The 16,651-nt window shown below is 57.1% G+C and overlaps 2 protein-coding genes across 5 annotated transcripts; both read left to right on the top strand.

Annotated features, from left to right (window-relative positions):
- The first annotated feature begins 426 nt into the window (after window positions 1-426).
- Window positions 427-9,132, top strand: PRSS36 (serine protease 36). The gene is made up of 14 exons (XM_069569803.1): window positions 427-463; window positions 757-792; window positions 1,406-1,568; window positions 2,005-2,285; window positions 2,716-2,882; window positions 5,391-5,640; window positions 5,749-5,878; window positions 6,196-6,452; window positions 6,539-6,702; window positions 7,102-7,339; window positions 7,452-7,593; window positions 7,856-8,121; window positions 8,198-8,319; window positions 8,583-9,132. Exons 1-14 carry the CDS (start codon window positions 427-429, stop codon window positions 8,859-8,861), a joined length of 2,532 nt encoding a protein of 843 aa, XP_069425904.1. The 3' UTR covers window positions 8,862-9,132.
- A 1,767-nt stretch (window positions 9,133-10,899) lies between these two features.
- PRSS8 (serine protease 8) lies at window positions 10,900-16,614 on the top strand. 4 transcript variants are annotated; one of them, XM_069570921.1, is made up of 6 exons: window positions 12,085-12,396; window positions 12,659-12,676; window positions 14,379-14,541; window positions 14,769-15,040; window positions 15,128-15,294; window positions 15,427-16,614. In XM_069570921.1, the coding sequence occupies exons 1-6, from the start codon at window positions 12,312-12,314 to the stop codon at window positions 15,748-15,750; spliced, it is 1,029 nt and encodes a 342-aa protein (XP_069427022.1). In that variant the 5' UTR covers window positions 12,085-12,311; the 3' UTR covers window positions 15,751-16,614. The 4 variants fall into 4 exon arrangements, with proteins under 4 accessions (XP_069427025.1, XP_069427023.1, XP_069427022.1 ...); XM_069570924.1 differs by lacking the exon at window positions 12,659-12,676 and having other exon boundaries at window positions 10,900-12,412; XM_069570922.1 differs by lacking the exon at window positions 12,659-12,676 and having other exon boundaries at window positions 11,970-12,396.
- The last annotated feature ends 37 nt before the right edge of the window (window positions 16,615-16,651 follow it).

Raw genomic sequence — 16,651 nt, 5'->3', positions numbered from 1 at the left:
AGGTGAGTCACACCACTGAGGGGCCACGTTCCCTGTCCCAAGGGCCACTGCTGACCTGCCTCACCAGGGACCCAGGACTTTGGCCTCCTAGCCTCTGGCCATCCTTCCCTTCCCCCCTTGGGGGTTCTCTGCTCCTCCCTCCCCCACCCAGTAGGTGTCCAGGAGCTATGACCTCTGCCTCCCACCCCCACCCCGGGCCTCTAGAGACGTGAGATGCGCACAGGGCTCTGGGTGGGGCCTTCAGGCTCCCTACTTCCTCCTTCCAGCCCCAGATCCACTCAGATTCCCAGAGATGGGCTCCAGCCAGGGAGGGCGGGGTTCTTTCTGGACCCTCACGAGTCACGGGGTGCCGAGGCAGAGACAGAGCTGTGTGGCAGGGAGTGGATCTTCACCCATCACCGTGCCTCCACCTGACTCAAACGGACCATGTCCCAGCACCTGCTTCTCCCGCTTGTGATCCTTGGTAAGCTCGGGGACAGGGCATGGCTGCAAAGGGCCTGGGTCCTAGCCTCTGGGGAGCTGGAAAGCAGGACTCCAGGGGTCCACCTGGGGAGTAGGGTGTCAGAGGAGGACACCAGAAGAAGATGAGAGAGAGGTGTCGGGAGGGGCAAGAGGAATAGCCTCTGAGAAGAAGGGGCATGGAGGTCTGGATGCCATGCGGAGATGGAGTACTTGCAAAGTTTGGGGGAGGGGGCCATGGAGGGCACATCGTCCTAACTGTAGGTCTCCAGCCTCTTCCTGCCTCCATCTCTCCAGCCATCAGCCCCATCCCGGGAGCCTTCCAGGACTCAGGTAAGGCAATGCCACTGGGGGAACATCACCGGCAGAGGCAGAAAAGATGGGACGGGTAGCCTGGGTGCTGGCAGGGCGGCTGAGAGAGCAAGGAATTGGGGAAGAAGAAAGCAGGAAGGTGGGGGCTGTGCATTGTCAAGAGCTGGAGGTCACCAGTATTTTCCTCTCTTTACCCCTCTGACTCCCAGCTCTCAGTCCTACTCAAGAAGAACCTGAAGATCTGGGTAAGGAATAGGGGTGGGGAGGAACCTCAGATCTTAAAAGAAGTTAAGGTTGGCTAGGCAATGAGGTTAGAGAACATCACCAACTCAGTGGACATGAATCTGAGCAAACCCTGGGAGATAATGGAGGAAGAGGAGCCTGGAGTGCTGCGACCCATAGGGTCTCGAAGAACCAGACAGGACTTAGAGACTGAACAACGAAAGGTGATGAGAGGTGGAAGTGATCAGAAACTTAAAAATGTGAAACTTCTGTTTGTTTCTTTCGCGGGGGACGGGGGGGGGGGGGGGGGGGCAAACTAAGGGGAGTGGGCGATGGGGCTTTGTCCTGAGATACCTGGGCCTCCGGCGTGGGGGGCAGGGACAGGCGATGACCTCCACGGTACCCCTTGCAGACTGCGGTCGCCCCGAGCCGTCTGCCCGAATCGTGGGGGGCTCAGACTCTCAGCCGGGCACCTGGCCGTGGCAGGTGAGCCTGCATCATGGCGGGGGCCACATCTGCGGGGGCTCCCTCATCGCCCCTTCCTGGGTCCTCTCGGCTGCTCACTGTTTCGTGACGTGAGTATTCGCGCACGTCCAGTCCCTCTCCTTCAAAAAGCCGAGCCCGACCGGCAGCTGGACCTCGCGGACCCAAGCTTAACTTGGAGCCCGGCCGCCCCGCCCTCCCCACCCTCCTGACGCTAAGTGCTCTGCGGGGTATCCGGGTTCTGACTATCTGAGGAGGCAGCCAGCGGACTCGCCCCGTCACCCCACCAACTATCCGAATCTGAATTCCATCTTTCCAGTTCTCCGCCCCAACACCTCCAAATCGCATTCGCTCCTCCCCCTTTTACGAAGCTAGCTCAACCCGGATCGCCCCAGCCCTAAGTCTAGATGGGACGCACCCCTCCTGGGGTCTGGCTGACCCCACCTTTTCCCTGACTCCGAGCCCCCACCCCACGAGGGTCTGCCCGCTCCCTCGGGTCCACCTGACCCCTTTCCTGCCTCGGCGCAGGAACGGGACCTTGGAGCCCGCGGCCGAGTGGTCGGTGGTGCTGGGCGTGCACTCGCAGGACGGGCCCCTGGACGGCGCGCAAGTCCGCGCGGTGGCCGCCATCCTGGTGCCGGACAACTACAGCAGCGTGGAACGGGGCACCGACGTGGCCCTGCTGCGCCTGGCCTCGCCCGCTAGGCTGGGCCCCTCCGTACGGCCCGTCTGCCTGCCCCGAGCCTCGCATCGCTTTGCTCACGGCACCGCCTGCTGGGCCACCGGCTGGGGGGACGTCCAGGAGGAGGGTGAGTGGAAAAGGGGGGTGTCTCAGGAGGTGGGCGATGGGGTCCCTCCCCGGGTGCTTGATGGGGCCATTCCTGCGATGATGATGTCGGGAGAGGAGCCGGAGGGGACACTGATTTTGGATGTGGTGGGTTTAAATGCCATGGCGCAAGGAGACAGAGATGCCCAGAAGACAGTCGCAGGGGACCTAGCCGTTATTGTTCAGTCTCTCAGTCGTGTCCAACTCTATGGGACCCCAAGGACTGCAGCACTCCAGGCTTCCCTGTCCTTCACCAGCTCCTGGAGTTTGCTCAGACTCATCTGCATTGATTCGTGCCATGGCACATGGGGACAGACATGTCCAGGAGAGCCCAGGAGGGTACCAGGCTAAGCCCTGGGGAAGAGAGAGCTGCGTCCCTGCCTCACAGCTTTCTTCTCTGGTTCTGTCCACAGACCCCCTGCCTCTCCCCTGGGTGCTACAAGAAGTGGAGCTGAGGCTGCTGGGAGAGGCTGCTTGTCAGTGTCTCTACAGCCGGCCTGGCCCCTTCAATCTCACTTTCCAGCTATTGCCGGGGATGCTATGTGCCGGCTACCCGGAAGGCCGCAGGGACACCTGCCAGGTGAGGGGAGGTGCCTGCACCTGCCTGCAGGGCCAGGCAGAGCCCTAACCAATAGGAAGCAGTGTGAGGTATAGACTAATCCTCCCTCTTCGTATTTCTGAACGTCATCCGCAAAAAGAGGGCAAGATTGCCAGCAGAAGGGATCGATGTGAGGATTATAAATGGACAGAACTTGGGGCTCAACAAACGGCCACTATTACTGATGGGCAGTATAGTGCAGTGGATGTCCAGTTTAGAAGCTCAGCGCCATTGCTTGTGAGCTGTGTGGCCTTGGCCAAGTTATTTAACCTCTCTGTGCAGACTTTCTCATCAGAAAGATGGGGATGATAGCGTTACCTACTTCGTCAGGAGGTTATAATGATTAAATAAATTTGTACATGTAAAAAGTATTTCTGGAATCCCTGATGGCTCAGTGGTAAAGAATTCGCTTGCAGTGCAGGAGACCGCCTGTAATACAGGAGACATGGATTCGATCCCTGGGTCGGAAAGATCCCTTGGAGAAGGAAATGGCAAGCCACTCCAGTATTCTTGTCTGGGAAATCCCATGGACAGAGGAGTCTGGTGGACTATAGTCCATGGGATCTTGAAAGCTGGACCCCACTTAGTAACTAAACCACCACCGAAAAGGATTTAGAACAAGGTCTGGTCCTTGTGCATGCATGCTAAGGCGCTTCAGTCATGTCCTACTCTTTGCACCTCTATGCACTGTGTAGCCCACCAGGCTTCTCTGACCATGGGATTCTCCAGGCAATTATCCCATACCATAGCCTAGAACACAGGACCTATTACTTAGTGGATACTCAACAAATAGTTCTTTTTAAAAGAGAATTAATCCTTCACAGAAGGGAATTTTCCGGATAATGGGCTGAAGGCCAAAACATGATATATTTTAACCATTGTCCCCAGAAATGTTCCTCAAACGGCACACATTTTTTATGGCACTCAAGCATGCATGGTAGTGATGGGAATTCAGTTTTGATGATTTTCAGGGTCCCTCCCAATTGATTTCAGGGTCCCTCCCAATTATGAAAAAGGGGATTCCGTGGTATAATGGTTAGCACTCCAGACTCTGAATCCAGCGATCCAATTTCATGTCTCAGTGGGAACTTTCTGTTTGAGCTTCCCTGGTAACTCAGCTGGTAAAGAATCTGCCTGTAATGCAGGAGAACCCGGTTCAATTTCTGGGTCAGGAATTCCCCTGAAGAAGGGATAGGCTCCCCACTCCAATATTCTTGGGCTTTCCTGGTGGCTCCATCAGTAAAGAATCTGCCTGCAGTGTGGGAGACCTGGGTTCGATCCCTGGGTTGGGAAGATTGCCTGGAGGAAGGCATGGCAACCCACTCCAGTATTCTTGCCTGGAGAATTCCATGGACAGAGGAGCCTGGCAGGCTACAGTCCATGGGGTCGCAAAGAGTCAGCACCACTGGGTGACTAAGCACAGCACAGCACCCAGTTACGAGGTTCCAGAACCTATGGACATAATCCCTGCCTCTTGAACAGGATTGCCAACAACTCAGCTTCCTCTAGACCAGTGCTGCTGTCCAATAAAACTTATGATGATAGAAATGTTTTTCTATCTGTACTGTCCAGCATTATAGTCACTAGCAACACTGGCTATTGAACATTTTTTTATTTATTTTTAATTGAAGAATAATTGCTTTACAATATTGTGTTGGTTTCTCCCATACATTATTGAACGTTCGAAAGGTGGCTAGTGTGATTGAGGAAATGAAGTTTTAATTTTATTAAATGTTAATTAATTCAAATAGTCACAGGGGCTATCACATGTATCATATTGGACAGTACAGTTCTGGATAATTCTGAGCTTTCTCTGTAACCCTCCTCAGGTCACAGAGATGCCTGACCTGGATTATAGTCATATCTTAGGGACAATGCCCCAGCAGTAAACGGTCCCAGAACCCTTGTTTTAATGTCTGTTTCTTGTAATTCTTCCTCCTTAATTTTCTACAAACCATTCTTTCTTGGTGCTTTTCTAACAGCCTTTTCCTCCTGAATGCTGACATCTCTGATTTACTTTTTTTTGGCTGCACGGGTTCTTAGTTCACTCGGGATCTTCAATCTAGTTCCCTGTCCAGGGATTGAACCTGGGTCCCCTGCATTGGAAGCAAGGACTCTGTCACTGGACCACCAGAGAAGTGCCTCCGATTTACTTTAACAGTTTAACAAGGAATTCTAACAGCTTAGAAACCAAAGACAGGGTTTAACAATTTATTGAGGAATCATTTGGCTCTGAATGAGACCGGCAGGCCTCTCAGATGTGGCCTTTACTGCATTAGCCTGGTGCTCTTGGCTTTGGTTCCTCATCAGCCTTTCTGTTCTACAAGGCTTTCTCCTGCTCAGAGCTGTAGGGGTCACAGAGAACAAGGCAAAGCCCACGTAGATTTCCAGGGGAAGGTGGCTGTGTGTAGGACCAAAAAGAAGAGGTAGTCCAAGATAAGCTGGTAGGTCCCTGGGCTGATCCAGTGACACTGAGTCATCTGCCATCAGGGAGACTCTGGGGGACCCCTGGTCTGCAAGGAAGGTGGCCGATGGTTCCAGGCGGGAATCACCAGCTTTGGCTTTGGCTGTGGACGGAGGAACCGCCCAGGAGTCTTCACTGCTGTTGCTCCCTATGAGGCATGGATAAGGGAACAGGTGTTGGGCTCAGAGCCTGGGCCTGCCTTCCCCACCCAGTCCCCAGAGGCCCAGTCAGGCCTCCCTGAGCCCATGAATGAGAACTGCACCATTGCCCTGCCAGGTGAGGAAGGCAGGACCCCTAGATGTCAGCTGGATCTGGGAGATTTGAGTTCAGGTGGAAACTGCCTGGGTTCAGGAGGCCCTCTGACTCAGGCCTCTCACCCCTCAGAGTGTGGGAAAGCCTCGAGGCCAGGGGCCTGGCCCTGGGAAGCCCAGGTGATGGTCCCAGGATCCAGACCCTGCTATGGGGCACTGGTGTCTGAAAGCTGGGTCTTGGCACCTGCCAGTTGCTTTCCAGGGTGAGTGAAAACCCAGTCTTGGGCAGATTCTTGCTCAGTCTGAGATACTATCTAACTGGCCCCAGCCATTCCCTTGGGTAGGATAGGGGTAGGGGTGTGGGGTCCCATTGGAGGTGTATGATCCAGCTCAAAAATCAGGGTCCTAGTCTCTCTGGGGCAAATACAGGGGTAATACAAATTCGACCCAGGATTGGGCGGAGGGGTGGGGGAAGGAGATGCAGAATCTTGCCTAGAGACCCAGACTCTAAGGCAAGGGTGGAGGTTTAGAGCTGAGCTTGCAGGATCCAGCTCATGTTCCCAGTCTCCCCATCCCGCAGTCACATCAGCTCAGCCCGCCCGCCCAGCGACCTGGACTACTGGCGCGTGCAACTGCCCTCGCGCCCGCGGGCGGAGCAGGTGGCGCGCCTCGTGCCACACGAGAACGCCTCGTGGGACGACGCCTCGAACCTGGCGCTGCTGCAGCTGCACGCGCCCGTGAACCTGAGCGCGGCCCCACGGCCAGTGTGTCTACCCCACCCGGAACACTATTTCCTGCCAGGGAGCCGCTGCCGCCTGGCTCGCTGGGGCCGCGGGGGTGAGCCGGGGTCCGGCGCCGGCCGGGCGGGGCGGACCCGGGGCCAGACGCGGCGGGAGCGCTGGTTCCCTCCCCTTCTCTCGCAGAACCCGCGCCCGGAGCCAGCTCGCTGCTTGAGGCGCAGCTGTTGGGCGCCTGGTGGTGTCACTGCCTGTACGGCCGCCAGGGGGCGTCAGTACCGCCGCCAGGAGAGCCGCCGCAGGCGCTCTGCCCCGCCTACCAGGAGGAGGAGATGGAGGGGAGCTGCTGGGTGAGCGGCGGGGGCGGGGCCTAAGAGTTGGAGTAAGAAGGAGGAGCGGACTGTAGGCGGGGAGGGACGGGGCCAGGGAGGGGCGGGGAACCGGGAGCCGCGCTGTGGGGGCGGAGACGGGGTAAAGGCGGGGCCTGATCCTGGAAGCCTTTTGGGAAGCGGCCAAGACCCGCCAAGACCGTGGGACATTTTAACTCCTCTTGGTTTAAAGAGAATCCTAAAGTGAGGGCAGCCTTCTTACTCAGATTAGCGTTGGAGCCTGGCTTGGAGGAGGTGGGATTTCTTGTGTCCGAATGCGGGGCAGTTTGGAGTCCAGGGAAGCTCCAGGACTGTTGCTGTCCCCTCACCAACTGACACACGCGCATAAAGGCTGTTAACACACACACCCTCTTGCTACAGAACTACTCTCATTGGAGCCTGCTGTGCCGGGAAGAGGGGACCTGGTTCCTGGCTGGAATCAGAGACTTGCCCAGTGACTGCCTGCGTCCCAGAGTCTTCTACCCCCTGCAGACCCACGGTCCATGGATCAGCCATGTGACTCGGGGGGCCTACCTGGAGGACCAGCTGGCCTGGGACTGGGGACCTGAGGGGGAGGAGACTGAGGCACAAACCTGTCCCCCTCACACAGAGAATGGTGGTGAGGAGGGGGCTTTGGGGCTTAGGGGCCCCTGGGGGTGCTTAGATCCATGATAGGGGCTTTGAGAGTCAGCTGTGGGGTCCCCACTGAGGGGCTCATCTCCTCTCCCTAGCCTGTGGCCTGCGTCCCGAGCCGGCTCCGATGGGGGTCCTGTGGCCCTGGCTGGCAGAGGTGCATGTAGCTGGAGAGCGAGTGTGCACTGGCATCCTCGTGGCCCCAGGCTGGGTCCTGGCAGCCACTCACTGTGTCCTCAGGTGGGTCTCACTCATCTTCCTGGCAAGAGGGAGACATTGGGAGAGGGGCCAAAGGACAGTAGCGGGCTGTTCTCCCTTTAGGGCTTTTATTGCACCAGGAGTTGCTTGAAGTGTTTTGAGACAGAAGAGAGATTTCAAAGGAGGGCTGATGAAGGAGTTAGTGGAGTGACCCTGGACATCCGTTCCACGCTTTCCCCTGGGCTGGGAAGGATTCATCCGCAGTGAGGGGATCAGGAAGTGACCCTGGACCTTGTTTCTGCAGGCCAGGCTCTACAACGGTGCCTTATATTGAAGTGTACCTGGGCCGGGCGGGGGCCAGTCCCCTCCCCCAGAGCCACCAGGTGTCCCGGTTGGTCATCAGCATCCGCTTGCCCCGGCACCTGGGACTGCGGCCCCCGCTAGCCCTCCTGGAGCTGAGCTCCCGAGTGGAGCCCTCCCCATCAGCCTTGCCCATCTGCCTTCACCCAGGGGGTACCCCCTTGGGGGCCAGTTGCTGGGTACTGGGCTGGAAGGACCCCCAGGATCGAGGTGAGAGCCCTGGGTCCTGGGGACGAGAAGGGACAGGATGCAGAATGCCTGGGACAACCTTCCTTCCTGTCTCTAGTCCCTGTGGCTGCTGCTGTCTCCATCTTGACTCCGCGACTCTGCCACTGCCTCTATCAAGGCCTTCTGCCTCCTGGAACTCTGTGTGTCCTGTATGCAGAGGGGCAAGAGGACAGATGTGAGGTACAAGGCCTGGGTATCCTGGCCCGGTCAGGGCAGAGGCTGTGCTGGGCAGCTGGACGCCAGGGGGAGAGCAGGGTGGGGCTTCGTAGGTGCTGGGTTTCAGATAGGAAGATGCAGTGCTTTCTGACTGGACCTCGGGAGAGACCAGGGGACAAGATGCCTGAGGATGGAGAGGAACAGTGGTTTGTGACTGGGTCCTAGGAGGCGCAGAGGACCGGAAGGAAGAGTAAGGGCCCCTGTTGCTCTTGGCCCTGATGCTGCAGGTAACCTCAGCACCTCCGCTCCTGTGCCAGACTGAGGGAGGCTCCTGGGTCCTCGTGGGCATGGCTGTTCGAGGCAGCCGGGAGCTGTTTGCTGCCACTGGCCCTGAAGAGGCCTGGATCTCCCAGACAGTGGGGGAGGCACCTTTTCTACCCGCAAGCAGCTTCCCCCACTGGCTCCCTGAAGGCAGTGATCTCTGTCCCCCTGACATGGCCAGGGCCTCAGGTTCCCCGCGGGCTGCTCTTTTCCTGATGCTTCTGACCCCCCTGATCCAGGGCTGAGGGCCCCCCCTCCACCAACCTCCCCGGGCCCCCAGGGCCCTGGGCTACCTCCCCTTCACCTCCCCAACCCCCTTCCACCTTCCACTTCCCGCCCAGTGAGGCTGGAATGTAGCCCAACCAGCTCCCATTCCCTTACCCAGAACCTCTGGAGCGCTCCACCCACCTAGACTGCAGCGGCTTCGGATAATTGGGCTTCAGTGCCCAGCTATTTCGGGCTCTGGCATTCTTGAGGGCAGCGGGAGCCAGCGGACAATAAACACGTAAACACAGACACGTGGCCTTGTGGCACGGCTGGAGGCAGGCTGAGGGGGCTGGGGGGCCCCAGGGCTGGGCCTCTCCCTCCTAGGCCTCTGTGAGTCAGGCTGTGGGCAACCAGGAAATGTGTCTGTGATAAGGTGGCAGCTGTCCTTGATTCCTGCCCCAGGGCGGGGAGGTTGGGTGGCCAGCTGGGTGTCACATCCCCAGTGGAATCAGCGTCCCTGACACCTGCTGGCCACCTCAGCCTTGGCCCTGCTGCCCCTCCCCCTCGAGACCAAGAGTCCAGGGGTCTGGGAGTCCCGGGTCTGTCTGTCATATTCTGCACCCACAGGGAGCCTCCCCCATATACACACCCTGATGAATGGTGTCCCAGAGTGTACGCCTCCGGTTTCCTCATACACACACCCCACTTGTACGCTTCAAGGGCCCACCACATCCTGCCCCAAGCCCCCAGGGTCTGGACCCCATCATGAGTCCCTCATCTGTACATCTCACAGCCTCTTCCCATCACTAACCTCTGTGTGTGTGTGCATGTGTGTGTGTGTGCGTGTGTGTGTGTGTGTGTGTGTTAGTCGCTCAGTTGTGTCCGACTCTGCGACTCCATGGACTGTAGCCCACCAGGCTCCTCTGTCTGTGGGATTCTCCAGGCAAGAATACTGGGGTGGGTTGCCATTTCCTCCTCCAGGGGAATCTTCCCAACCCAGGGATCCAACCCTGGTCTCCCAAATTGCAGATAGATTCTTTACCATCTTAAGCCACCAGGGAAGCCACAGCCAGTGTACCTCCATGTATTAATTCAGCCACGTTTCCTGCTAACTACTGACTCCTGGCTAACTCCAGCTAACTCAGGACTCTGCGCTTCCACTGCAGGGGGTGTGGGTCCCATCCCTGATCAGGGAACTATGACCCCCACACTGCATGGAGCAACATGGCTGGGGCCTTGACAAGTCCATGAAATGCTCCCAGCATGGTGGGGAACACGTGGACTGGGGGTCAAGAGAAAGCCCCAGAGGAGATGATGTTCTAGCACAGAATAAAAGCAAAGGAAGAACCCTACGGGGCAGAAGGGTTGCTTGGGGTGGAAACCAGCCGCTAAGGGTAGCAATGGTTGCTACCCTCCCACTGAGGGCACCTCTGCAGCTGGAGTCACCGTTTGCAGCAAAGGGTATGAGCAGATGGCTGAGTCAATCATATGCAGCAGAAGGTTGACTAGGCAGAGGGTAGGGGGAGACATATAGGAAAGCTGGAAGTTCTTGAAAGATTGAGGGGCTGACGAGATGGACAAAGGATCTTCTTTTCTTTTTGGCTGTGCCAGGTCTTAGTCGCAGCACACAGACTCTTTGCTGTGGTTCATGGACTTCTCTCTAGTTATGGCGCACAGACTCTAGAGGTCGAGGGTCCAGTAGTGGGGCTGCCTGGGCTTAGTTGCCCCCACGCCATGTAGTATCTCAATTCCCTGGCCAGAGATTAAACCTGTACCCCTTCACTGGAAGGTAGATTCTTCCAGTGGTTAACTGGACCACTAGGAAAGTCCCTGGACAGAAGTTCTTAAAGAACATGGGTTTTTTGTTTGTTTGTTTGTTTGTTTTGGCTATGCTACCTAGCATTCAGGGATCTTAGTTCACCTGTCCATGACCACCTCCTGCAGTAGAAGCGCAGAGTTTTGACCACTGGACCACCAGGGAATTCTGGCGCCTGGCTTATCTTTAGCTGTCAGATCTCAAAGAGAATATTCCCTTGAATCTGTCTCCATAGGGACATACACCCCTATCTGTTCCCCATACCCAGTCAGTCACACATATGCCATCCTCCATAAGCATTTAATATGCCCCATTCTCTACCCAAACCCACCCATCATGTCCAGCGTCTTACCTTCTCCACCTCAGCTTAGACTCCTTCCCAAGTCAGTCTCATCTCCTTTCCCAATCAAGGAATTCCCTGCCCTCCAGCCTGGGCCCTAAAGTTCTGGCTCAGAGAGCCAGATGCCTAGTCTCAGGGAAGGAAAGTCGGCAAATGGGGGCTCTCTTTTTCTAAAGCTTGAAGTCAACACACATTCCCAGTTGCCCGAATTTCTACAGTCACAGAGGAAGCAACCGACTTCCCAGACCAGGCACATTGGCCCCCTGCACCCTCCACTAGAGGACCCTTCACCTGGACCACCCTTCCCCATCTTTGCCTTGTTAACACCTTTTCAAAAGCCTTTGAGGTCTCAGTTTGAAAGGCACCTTCTTGAGGAGCCCTTCTTGATGCCAGCCCGGGTCGGGCTCCTGTCGATGGCCTCCAGAGCCACCCCCCACCCCGCCCCGCACTTCTTTCTCCATCTCCAGCCTCATCTGAAGTTATTCTGTAATTGCTTGTGTCATCCTGTGATTCAGGTCTGTCACCTCAACTTCACCATGAGCTCAGGGAAGGCAGGACGGTGTCCGCTTTGTCTCCTGTACCTGGGACATATTAGGCTCTCAATAAATATGTATGGAATGATGAGCATCCCCGGACACGTCATCACACCTCACCACATGCAGATGAGGTTTCAGGCTCCACAGTAGGGCCTGAAGGAGCCCTAGCCCCGGGGCAGAGCCGGGTGTCCCGGGGCTCAGACAGCAGGCTTCAGGAGGGAAGGAGGGAGCAGTAAGATAACAGAGGCCAGGCCAGGCCCTGAGGGGGCATAACAGGTATGGGAGATCTGAAAGACCTGGGCCCAAGAGCAGTTGGGTCAGGAATCCAGACATCCAGGTTTCCAGCCCTGCCTGGGGCTGCTTAAACAACAGCCCCCCCCTCCTCCCACCTTCCTGCCCACCACACACACAGCCTAGGGGTCACACACACACACACACACACACACACACACACACACAGAGCCTAGTCTGGTGAGAGAGGCCGGTGGAGCTGAGCGGCGGGAGTTGGGGGGGGCGGGGCCAGAGGCGGGGCAGGCAGGTAGGTGTCCTTTCCTGGAGCTGCCACTCCGGAAGGAAGGTCGGTGCGTACCCAGGGCAATCTGGAGACCGGTCCTCCCTGCCCGACTGCAGAGACCCCAGCATTTCCCTTGCGCTCGCTTCCTACCTTAGAAGCCAGCCTTGGACACCTGCTTCTCCTCCCTTCCGCGATCCCGACACCGGGAGCTTGCCTTTGAGCCCCTACCTCTTGGCTTTGAGGTCCCTTCCCCTGGGTGCCCAGGGCACCTGGTCCTGGGTCATGGCCAGGAGGTCGGGCCTGGGGCCCAGGTGGCTGGAGGTTGTGGCCACTGTGCTTTTGCTTGGATTATTCCGGAATGGGATAGGTGAGTGTGGGCGCGGGCGGGGAGCATGGGGCTGGCGAGGGTGGGAAGGGGAGGAGGGGAGTGCACTGGGGCCAAGGGTATAACCCTTTTCAGGGGTATGTCCCTTATTCTGGGCTCAAGAACCCCCATCTTCAGCCTCGCTGGCTCTTGGCCTGTCTCCTCAGCTTTGGTCTCCTGGGGCTAGGGTGAGGGGTGGGGGGGCCTGGGGTCTGAATTCTAGAGGTTTCCCTGCTTACCCCTCCCTCTTTCTCTCTCCCGCCAGGAGCCGTTGTGGCCGAAGGTGAGGCTCGCCTGGGAGGAATGGGGGAGGGGAAGGTGAGGGGTGGGGCCAGGGGTTCAGATTTCCATGGAACATTGGAGCACCTGACCCTCTCTTCTGCAAAGCTGTTTCCTCCACTCCCGTTGTCTTATTTAGGTCCCTGGTAGCACTTGAGGCGGGGACGATAGCCTCAATCTTTAAGACAGTGACGGGCAGATAAGTGACTTGCCCAATGGCACACAGCCAGGAAGTGGCTGCGCTGGGATTTGAAGTCAGGTCTGAGTCCAAAGGTGGGTTGTTTTGAGGGTAGCAAACCAAGGGTCAGTCTCCTTGGCAGTCTCTGCTTCACCATGTACTGGCTATGTCTCACGCGGCCAGTCCCCTCACCTCTAAAATGAAGTTGAAGGAATCCCCTGGCGGTCCAATGGTTAGGACACTGTGGTTTCACTGTCAAGGGCCCAGTTTGATCTCTGGTTGGGGAACTAGGATCCCACAGACCATGTAGCGCAAGCCAAAATAAAATGAAGTCAATTCTGTCTACCTCCTGGGGCTGCTTGAGGAGTCAGGAAGATGAAGGAAGTGAAAGCCCCTTCAGGGCCTGGCATTGCTTGAACTGTTGGTCTCTAAATGGTAGCTATTGTCCTTTTTACGAGGAGATGGGGAGGAGCCTGGCTGGGTGGTTTCCCCTGCACCTGAGAAGGTGACTTTGTGAAGGGCATTTGGGTCCTGCTCCAAACAGTGGCCTTCACAGGGGTGGGGCTGTCCTGGAAATGAAATGAGACGCTCACACCCTGGGATCCAGGCTGTTCTATTCATTTGTTCAACACATCCACAACTCCATTTGTGTGCCCAGCACTGGGGACGTGTGAGTCTGCCCTCGTCTCTGCCCCTAGGGAATGCCCAAGTTGGTTGGTTGAAGTAGACAGTGAGAATGCGAACAGCCCTGTCCAGGAAGCATAGACCCTGGGAGCTCTGAGGCATCACCTGTCTCAGCCAGCAGGGTGACGGCAGACTTCAGAGGCTCTGGTATTTGAACCACCTCTATAGGCAAATAGAAGTTGTTGTTATTGAACTCAGTTGCTAACTTTTGGCCAACTCTTTGCAACCCCATGGACTGCAGCACTCCCAGCTCCTCTGTCTACTATCTCCCAGAATTTGCTCAAATTCACGTCCATTGATGTCTAACCATCTCATCCTCTGCTTTTGCCTTCAGTCTTTCCCAGCATCAGGGTCTTTTCCAGTGAGTCAGCTTTTCCCATCAGGGGGCCAAAGTATCAGCATTTCACATTTCAAATAGAAGTGGGGATGAGGAAGACTACCCTAGGCGGAGTGATCTGAGTAAGCAAAGGTCTGAGGTCTAGTGTGTGGCCCGACGTGACAGTGAGTGTCCAGATTGTTGGCAGAGTGGACAGCAGCACCATGAGAGGGCCGGAATCTCTCTTAAGGGCAGAATGGAGCCAGGGAAGGATTTAAGCAGCAGTGTGAACTGGCCAGATGTGTAAGGAGTAGATCAGATGGAAGGCAGGAAGGCCCGAGAGGACAGAGGCTGGGTGAGACCTTAGGACAGCAGGTGACTGGTGAGCTGGGGGATGGGGACAAAGCCTCGCTGGCTTCTGTGAACTCACCCCTGAAGCTCCAAACCAGACTTCCTGGGCTGTGTCGGGTGAGGAAGTGGCCTGGTGGCTCCAGAGGTCCTGACCCTCTCCCCTTCCTCTCCCGGCAGACTCCTGTGGCATGGTCCCTCAAGGACGCATCACAGGTGGTACCACTGCAGCTCGAGGCCAGTGGCCCTGGCAGGTCAGCATCAACCACCATGGCACCCATGTGTGCGGCGGCTCTCTCGTGTCCAATCAGTGGGTGCTGTCGGCTGCTCACTGCTTCCCAAGGTACCCATAGGGTGGGGGGCAGGGTGGGGAAGTAGGGTGGGGGTCAAGATTCAAGGATCAATGTAGGTCAGACTGGGGGTTCTTGGGTTGGATCTAGGGTGTATCAATAAAGCCTGTTAAGGGTCTGTCAGGAGTGAAGGCCAGAGGTCACAGGTCACAGGATAAAACTAGGATGCAGAGTGGGACCCAAAAGGTCAGCTGCTCTGCCTTCACCCCTCTGCCTGCAGTGACAACAAGATAGAAGAATACGAGGTCAAGCTGGGCGCCCACCAGCTGGACTACTACAGCACCGACACCCAGGTCCGCGGGGTGGCCCAGGTCATTTCCCACGAGAAATATTCCCACGAGGGCTCCATGGGCGACATTGCGCTCCTCCGGCTCAGCAGCTCCGTCACCTTCTCCCGCTACATCCGGCCGATCTGCCTCCCCGCAGCCAACGCCTCCTTCCCCAATGGCCTCCAGTGCATTGTCACTGGCTGGGGCCATGTGGCGCCCTCAGGTGAGGGACAGGGCTGACGTCTAGAGACACAGAGGGGAGCTGACTCAGGCTAGGAGACCCTGGGTAAGCATCTTTCGCCCCCCACAGTGAGCCTCCCAAACCCCCGGCCACTGCAGCAACTTGAGGTACCGCTGATCAGTCGTGAGACCTGTAACTGCCTGTACAATATCAATGCCAAGCCCGGGGAGCCCCACCTAATCGATCAGGATATGCTGTGTGCTGGCTATGTGAACGGGAGTAAGGACGCCTGCCAGGTAAATGCAGGGGGTCCGGGTGAATGGGGGAAGACAGGTGTGTCTTGGGAGATGAGGGCTTGAGGGGCTTGGCCTGGATGGTTGGAGGCCTGGGGTCCCTACCTGAAAGCTGGTGTGTGGATTTTCTTCTAGGGTGACTCTGGGGGCCCACTTTCCTGCCCAGTGGCAGGCCGCTGGTACCTGGCAGGCATCGTAAGCTGGGGTGATGCCTGTGGGGCCCCTAACAGGCCTGGTGTTTATACCCTGACCTCCGTCTATGCCTCCTGGATTCACTACAAAGTGGCGGAGCTCCAGCCTCAGGTGGTGCCCCAAATGGAGGAGTCCCAGCCCGATGGCCACCTCTGCAGCCGCTACAAGGGTTTCAACTCTGCCCCAGCACAGGGCTTGGTGGGGCCCATCCTTCTGCTGCCACTTGGCCTGACCCTGGGCCTCCTCCGCCCACTGCATGAGGACTGAGCTACTCACGCCTGGGAGCTGCTTTGCTTCTGAGACCTCCACATCACACCCAAGGACGGATGCTGTTCCCATGTTAGGCCCCACCTGGGACACTCTGGGCCCAGGGCCTGACTTGAGTCACTCCCTCCTCCCAGGACCCTGTGGGAGTTCAAGGCACCATCCTGAACTCTGAGCCCACTCTTCTGGATTGTTCTTTGGGACAGTAACCTCCACTCCAGGAGTTTACTGCCTGTGGTACTGGCTAGAACCTCTGGTCACTTCCATCTGCTGTCCACAAGCCTATCTGCTGGGCTCCTATGGAGCCCCCAAGGACCCTCTGCTACGAAAATGGGCCCTGGCTCCCCACCCATTTCTAGAAGACTGGCCAGATGACGGCCACTGAAGAAGGACTGGCTCAGCATCTCACCTGCTCTGTCTTATGAGCCCCATCACTTCACCCTCTTCCTGTCTTCTGGGCCAGGGCTGCCTCTGAAGTGTTTAAGTCACTTAGTTGTGTCCAACTCTTTGCAGCCTCATGGACTGTAGCCCATCAGGTTCCTCTGTCCATGGGATTCCTCAGGCAAGAACACGGGAGTGAGTGGCCACTTCCCTTCTCCAGGGCATCTTCCTGACCCAGGAATCAAACCCTGATCTCCTGCATTGCAGGTGGATTCTTTACCATCTGAGCCACCAGGGAAGCCTGGGGTTGCCTCTGGGCAGCAGGTTTTCAAGGACAAAAAAGGCCCCAATCTTGCCTCACTGGCTGCCATGCCCCCCCCGTGAGCCCTGACTCCTGGACTCCGGAGGACTGAGCCCCCACCGGAACTGGGCTCCAACATGCATCTGAGGTGGGGGGTCAGAAGGAGTAAAATGTTCTGAGCACAACTGGCTATGTGTGTGTGTGTGACATGAAATGAATGAA

Source organism: Ovis canadensis, chromosome 24 (assembly GCF_042477335.2).
Source record: "Ovis canadensis isolate MfBH-ARS-UI-01 breed Bighorn chromosome 24, ARS-UI_OviCan_v2, whole genome shotgun sequence".
Classification (NCBI taxonomy): domain Eukaryota; kingdom Metazoa; phylum Chordata; class Mammalia; order Artiodactyla; family Bovidae; genus Ovis; species Ovis canadensis.
This window is presented reverse-complemented; position numbering and strand designations above follow the sequence as displayed.